The sequence below is a fragment of the Vicia villosa genome, linkage group LG4 (genome assembly GCF_029867415.1).
Source record: "Vicia villosa cultivar HV-30 ecotype Madison, WI linkage group LG4, Vvil1.0, whole genome shotgun sequence".
In the NCBI taxonomy this organism is placed as follows: domain Eukaryota; kingdom Viridiplantae; phylum Streptophyta; class Magnoliopsida; order Fabales; family Fabaceae; genus Vicia; species Vicia villosa.
The window spans coordinates 170,942,237-170,950,148 of record NC_081183.1 but is presented as its reverse complement, the minus strand read 5'-3'; the positions used below and the strand labels follow the sequence as shown (position 1 = coordinate 170,950,148).

Below are 7,912 nucleotides of genomic sequence, written 5' to 3'. Positions count from 1 at the left end.
CATAAACCCCTAATCCCCAACATACAAGATTTCATAAACCCAATTATAGGAAGAGAACCCCACCCTTACCTTATTCAATGGAAGCACTCAATGGGTCTCTAATTGCATCTTCAATTTGGCACCATGGATGAAAATTTCTAAGCTCCTTCTTCTTCTTCATTGCTTGCCTCTTTCTCCTCTATTCTTGATTCCTCCCAAAATGACAACTACCCTTTTCCATCTCTAAAACCCTAATATAAAACCAATTGGGCTTAGTGTTTAAATCCTCTCTTTATTTAGTATCCTCCAAAATCAATTTAGGCCCAATAAGAGATATATCTCAAATAATCAATTATATCACTTATAATAATAATTTCTTCAATATAATAATTCCGACTTATAAATAATATTATTCTTAATATTATTTTCTGACTATCCGACTTCGATTTATATAATTCCAAATACGCCCTTAAACAACACCGACGATCCAATTTCGACTAAATCAAATATTTAAATCCTTCAATAATTTAATTAACCAATTTAATTAAATTCGGGGTGTTACACTTGACCCTAACACTTTGGAGTTTCATCCGAGTTCTTAGTACTTTGTTTGTATTGTGTTTGTTTGTCTGGAAGTTCTTGGAGTTTACTCTAAGGTATTGGGTTATTTCTCTTTGTGTATGCAGGTGATTCTTTGAAAGTCCTTGATGGTTAATTCCAATGCATTATGATAAGGAATTCGTCTGAACATAGTTGTTACTCTGCCCAATTTTTGTGTCAAGATCTTATGGTGTATTTTCAAGGCTTTGTGCAAGTGATACATGGAGATGTTATGTTCATATGGATCCTATAATCGGTATTGTGCTTGCTTGCTTATGATTTAAGTTCAAAGGATGAAAAATCTACATTGACTCGTAATATCAAATGTTGATCTCAAATTTTTCCCGCTAAAGTATCCCTTAATCTAAATAAATAAAAAATAAAAAATAAATTTAAAATAAATTTTTATATTATTTTTAAAAAATAATTTATTATTATATTATTTCACTGTTCACATAAACATTTTGGTGTATGAATAACATTTCTCATTATTTAACGAAACATATAACCAGATCATCAAATACTCTAACCAGATGACAACATCTACAAATTTTGATCAAATGTCAAAATTTAAATATTGTGAGAAATTTTTGGTGGAGGTGGAGAATCAGATCGTCCGGTACTCGGTCCCGATGGTGGAACAAACCCTTTTGGTAACATTACAAATTCTAAATTTTTACGAGAAATTTTTGGTAGTGGTGGAGAATCGGATCGTCCGGTACTCGGCCCCGATGGTGGAACAAACCCTTTTGGTAACATTACAAATTCTAAATTTTTAAGAGAAATTTTTTGTGGTGGTGGAGAATCGGATCGTCCGGTACTCGGCCCCGATGGTGGAACAAACCCTTTTGGTAACATTACAAATTCTAAATTTTTACGAGAAATTTTTGGTGGTGGTGGAGAATCGGATCGTCCGGTACTCGGCCCCGATGGTGGAACAAACCCTTTTGGTAACATTACAAAGCCTAACCTTTTGTGAGGATACTTTGGCGAAGATGGAGAATCAAATTGTCCATTACTTGGTCCTGATCGCATAACAAACCCTTTTGATAACCTATCAAAGCCAAAACCATGACCACCAACAACAAAAGACAAGAACAAAAGAGTAATAGTAATATTCAAATAAGCCTTTGAAATTTCCATCTCTCCAATATGAAATTTACTTATGCAAAAACAACATATATAAGATGTTAATGCAAAAGATTTTTTGAATTTAATATTATTAAATAAAACATGTATGGAATATTTAATGTATATACCTTAAATATATAATACTAAAGTATATATGATTATTCAAATTTTACAATTTGAATACATAATACAATGTACACATGTTTGTTCATATCACGGATTTTTTTTTTTTTAAATAAGTGATTAATTACTATGCATTGTCAGAATAAAAATTTAATGGTTAAGATTCACTGACGGTGTAAAGCTGCTTTATACTGTCAGTGCGTACAAATTAAATTCTTTAATTAATTAGTTTTGGTAAAATTAATTCCTATAAATATTTGTTGACCAGAATATTATATTAATAAAAATAGGATAACTTACCATGTACCTCACAAAACTAGTCTAAAATTATACCTTTATCTTTATAATTAAAAATTATATTTAATAATGACAAAAAAAATATGATATTTTGTTAAAGTTTTCTTAAAATAACAAAGTCAGCATTTTTACTGTGTCTATATTATTGTCCTCAATAAAAAAAACTTAAATAACAAAATATATATTAGAATTATTAAGTTAAATTATTCTAATCATGGTTTTTTTTTTTTAATTTGACAAGATAATATATTAATAAAAAGATAAAAATCATTGTACAAAAAGTAAATGACAAATTTTTAGTACATCCGGGTTCTTAGGACCCCTGACAAAATTCTTGTATTATTTTTGAATTTGAATATGCATTTATGAATTCACCACATTTTATATTTTAACAAATTAATTTTGAGATGTATATTCGAATTCACCAAACTCACTCTTTTAAAACAAAAATAAGGATTTTCGGATATGCATATGCAAATTACCCATTTAAATTCTTTAAATGGATTTCAGTTACTTTTTTTTTATATTATTTCATACTTTCCAATTATTTAAAATACTCATCTATATTTTTTATTTATCCATACAACTCATAAATTTTTTTAAAATGAATCTCATATTAAACATCACATTTATATTTTACATTATTCTATAATTTAAATAAATTAATATAATATAATAAAATAATTTAAAAATAAATAACATATATTGATAATAAATCATAATAAATTAAAAATATGTTAAAAATAACACAATACATGACACGAATATATTATAAAAACATAAAAAAAAATATAAACATTAATATTAGCTCAAAATACATGAAAATTACATAAAACTAGACCAAACGTTTGATTGAAATTTATTAACAAATAAAATCTGTAGAAGAAAAACTAAAAAAAATACAATTAATTCTTCAAATTTAAACTAAATACAAATAAAAATTGTTATAAAATGTATTAATTGGCCTTTTACTTTTACTTATAGTTATAGTAAAAAAATATATTATCGTTACCAATAATATAACAATTGAAATTTGTTTGATGGAAGAACTTCTCTACCCATCACAAAAAGTTGGCTAGTGTACATTCAATCAATCATATGATGCCATTTAATTTTAACACAATTAATTATTTATTAAATATTACAATTAATTGTTGTTTTCAAGACATGAAAGTAACCTTACCCAACTTTTTGAGTTGAGTAGATAAGAATTCACCTTGATGGAATTGGTGTCATTTTAACTTTTAATGAATTGTTGGCAGTTGGCACATATTGAATAAACATTTAAGGAAATAATTGTTGACAATATTATTTAATTGTTGGCATTTAATAAGGTAACGTGATTACTATAATAGATATATTTGATTTTAATTTTTTAGATGTTTTATTAATTCATATATGTATATTCAAATTTTTTTTTATAAAATATTAAATTATTTTAAATATGTATATTCGAAAACCTTCTAAAAATTAATTTTGAGATGCGTTCAGATATATATTTTTGAAGAGTATTTTAGAATGGCCCCACTAGGAAAACAGAAACACAACAAAAAAAACAAAACACAAAGAAGTCCAAAAAAAAAACTCAAATGGATCTCACATAAAAAAAAAAGCAATTTCTTTATCCACCCCCTGGGGGAGAATCGCTGCTTAAAACTCTATAATACCCCTGACTTCGGAGATGCATCTCCGAAGTCATTTTTTTCACCATTTTCTCAGAATTCGGAGATACATTTTCAAAAACACCAAAAATTAAGTTTTCGGATATGCATATCTGAAAACACTTATTATTAAATTTAAACTGTCAAGTGTTTTTTCGAAGATACATCTCTGAAAACACCCTTCATATAGCTTTTCCTTCCTTCACTATTTCATTCATTTTCCTCCAAACAAAAACTCAAACTCTCTCAAAAACCTCCATCATTTTCAATCCATTTTTCGTCTCCAAATCAAGTTTCAAGTGATTGATCATACCAAAGAGGGCATAGAAAACTACAATTTTAGGTAAATAATCTTCATTTCATCTCTTATTCCACTACATTGTTGCTGATTTGTTGATGAAGAAAATTGCGCCAGTTCATAAATGCACTTCCGAAACACACCACCTAACAAATTTCGGAACTGCACTTCCAAAATAAACTCTGATGCGGAATTTGAAAAAAATGTTTTAACAACATTAAAGTATTTTGCATATGTTAGGCATGGTGCATCCGGACAACATTGTCGGGGATGAGTTAGTAGTCCCGGAAGGGGTCAACGTAGATGCTAAGCCTAACGAGCCGGTTAACGATGTTAAAACCATTACCGTTGCAGTGGATATTCGACCACAATTTACAAATGATATGACTTTCGCTTGTCGTGAACATGTGCTAGATTGGGTCCGAAATGAAGCTAGTAAACTTGGATTTGACATTGTGATATTAAGGTTCGACAATGGAAGTAGTAGAAGGAAATCATTTGTTGTGTTGAATTGCGAGAGGGGTGAGAAGCATGTACGAACAAACCGGGTGTTAAAACACGATGACATGGGATCGAGAAAGTGTGCATGCCCGTTTAAGCTGCGCGTAACTTGTAGGATTGATGGATTGTGTCATTTTAGTGTCATATGTAGAGTTCATAATCATGCATTGGAAACTAATCTACACGGGCATCCAAGTGCGTGTCGGTTGTCTCGCGAAGAGAAGGATGTTATTTCTGAATTACCGACAATCAAAGTTGCGCCGAGAAACATACTTGCGATTTGAAGCGAAAAAACCAGATAGTGTTTCAAATATCAATCAAGTATACAATGAACGGTACAATCTTAAAGTCATGAAAATGGGACCGAGGTCGGAAATGCAACACCTTTTGAAACTTTTGGGTGATAACCAATACGTTTCAAGCTTCAGAACTTGTGAGGACAAAGTTACGGTGCGTGACATATTTTGAACTCATCCCGAAAGTATCAAGTTTCTCAACACATTTCCAACCTTTCTTATAATTAATTCGACGTACAAGACCAACAAGTACATGCTTCTGCTTCTAGAAATTGTTAGTGTGACCTCCACGGACAAGATATATTCGGCTGGATTTGCTTTTTTGGAAAGTGAGAAAGAAGACAACTTTACATGGGCTTTAGGAATATATAAGACTTTGTTGGTTGATCAAAAGAATATGTCTAGTGTCATCGTTACCGACCGAGATAATGCTCTTATGAATGCGGTCGGTACCGTCTTCGCGACATCAACCACATTACATTGTCGGTATCACATAACATGCAATGTGAGAACTAAGCTCAAACTCGTGGTTGGCAAGAAAGAAAGAAAGGATGACAACAGAAACATCATCAAAGTCGGTGTTGTGGTGGACAAGATAATGGTCGCATGGAGGGAGATTTTAGATGCACATTCCGAAGAATTGTATACCGAGAAAGTGGTACAATTCCGGACATTGTGTGTCGGATTGAACACTTTTTGTCATTACGTCGAAAATACTATCCTTGAAAAAGTAAAAGAAAAAGTTGTTTGTGCTTGGACGGACCAAGTTAGACATCTTGGTTGTATTACAACTAACCGGGTTGAATCCGCACATGCGGCGTTGAAGAAATGATTGGGTGATAGCAAGGGGGATTTGTGTAGGGGATGAGACACCGTGAACCAAATGCTCCAAAATCAACATAATGAAATTCAAACAACATTTGGTCGGAGCAAGACGGTTCCAGAACATCGGTTTAAGGGAAAAACCCTATACTCACAATTGAATTACAACGTATCTCGTGCGGGATTGAATTTTATTTTTTATGAAGCGAAGCGGGCAGAGATAACGGGTCCGTATAGTTCAAAATGTGGATGCACAATTAGAAAAGCCTACGGGCTTCCATGTGCTTGTATACTTTCTAAAAAGTTGAAGTTGAATTCCCCGATACGCATGGATGAAGTAATTGATCATTGGAAAAAGCTCTGTTTTGATGATTGTTGAATGCAGTATAGGGCAAGCAACAAACAAGATTTGGAAATATTGATCCGGGATTTATCGTCCTCAGAGATGGAGAGATGTCATTCAACAGTTTCTACGGTTTCGAGCTTGGGTTTGAATGAGCAAAAAGTAAACAAAGATATAGACAGGAAAAGAATAAACACATTCTTAGAAGAGAAATAACTTATCAGGAATGTAAATATATTCACTCTTCACAAACATACACTTACCAACCCGTTATACTCAACCCACGATACTCATATATACCATCACGTATCTCTCACATAAGCGTCCATCTCTGGAGCACAAACGAGACCATCTCACAACTAAGGTTATCTCTAACGCGAAGTCGAGAGAACATCCGTATTCTCGCGTCGGCGATCTCTTGTGCGCCGCTCAAACACGAAAGCATTAAGTACAGATACCCACAGTGAATGCTAGCTCTAAATCTATCTCTAGAGTTCAGAACCAGCAGATTATCATCCTAGATAAGGATTCAAGAAGTTTATCTCTAAAGCACCCCAAATCCCCAGCATAGAGCAAAAATCCAGAATAACATCAACATAGATTTGTATAGCAAGTTAAACATAACATTATAATCGGTAAATATACATAAGATTCAAGTAAATATAGAAACAAAACTCAACCAAAGAGAAATACACAAAGAAGAAGAGAAATGAACCGAAAATCTCCCGGTTTGTCAGCTCCGTTGGACGCTCAATCCACCCCCGATCATCCGTATGCAACCTCCGAAGTTGTTTTCTAAGCTAATTTTGATCTAAGAATGAAAATGATGGAGTTGAGACTCAAAAATACCCAACCCATAACCTAAAAATGTGATTTTTGCCCCTTTTAACGAGTTGTTGTCTTAGCAGGTCCGCTTAGCGGACCCCCTCCGCTCAGCGGACTCAAAATTGCATCCAGACTCTGTTTTGCTCCGCTGGAGCTCCGCTCAGCGGACCCCCTCCACTCAGCGGATGACAGAAAAAGTGAAATCTTGTTTTCGCCATAAGTTGAGAACCGTAACTCCGAATTGCACCCGGTTCGAAGCGTTGGAAAGCCTATTCAATGCTCTATCCAATAATGAATGAATGGAAACCAAATTGAAGATTTTGATCATCCTTATTTTGAGTCTTTGGAAGTCCGCTTGATGGTGGCTAAGTGGGCTTGCACCAAAACTGCGAAATCGAAGCCGTGCCTTTGACACTTTATTCCTCAAGGCTCCAATAAGCATGAATACCTATAAAAACAAAGGAAAAACTATCAAATGGTATAAAAGTATATGAAAATACAACTATTCACAAAGTATACGTATTTATACACAAAACGAGGAATTATTCAAACGGTATTAACAAAAGTATCGATAAGTGCCACTATTTACATACTCAAAATAAGTACATTTTGGCACTTATCAAATTCTCCCCAACTTGAAACTTTGTTTGTCCTCAAACAATGTCAAATAAATCAAAGAATCAAAAGTAATAAACCAAAGAATTGTGAATCAACAAGTTTTGAAAAACCAAAAACAAATGTATAGCTTAATACAAAAACGTATAAACAAAGTAAGTACTTACCACTATCCTACAACGACAACATGTAAACGAAACGAATCCTAAGCACAAAAAGCATACAAAACATTCTAACACAATACATGCTCACGTCATGAATCCCACCTAGCAAAAATTCATCAATGGATGAAGAACACACAAAGGTGAAGGACTTTTAACACTCATCCAACAATCTTGCAAACAAAATATTAAATTATGCATTCATCTAAAAATCACATTGAAGATATAAAAGCAAGAATCACAAGGACTTTTCAAGGTTG

The 7,912-nt window shown here is 32.6% G+C and overlaps 2 protein-coding genes across 2 annotated transcripts; one reads left to right on the top strand and one right to left on the bottom strand.

Annotated features, from left to right (window-relative positions):
* Nucleotides 1-1,149: 1,149 nt before the first annotated feature.
* Nucleotides 1,150-1,722, bottom strand: LOC131598316 (uncharacterized). The gene has a single exon (XM_058870930.1). It carries the CDS (start codon nt 1,720-1,722, stop codon nt 1,150-1,152), a length of 573 nt encoding a protein of 190 aa, XP_058726913.1.
* Nucleotides 1,723-4,331: 2,609 nt separating this feature from the next.
* Nucleotides 4,332-4,874, top strand: LOC131598315 (uncharacterized). Its single transcript, XM_058870929.1, has one exon. The coding sequence runs from the start codon at nt 4,332-4,334 to the stop codon at nt 4,872-4,874; it is 543 nt and encodes a 180-aa protein (XP_058726912.1).
* Nucleotides 4,875-7,912: the final 3,038 nt, after the last annotated feature.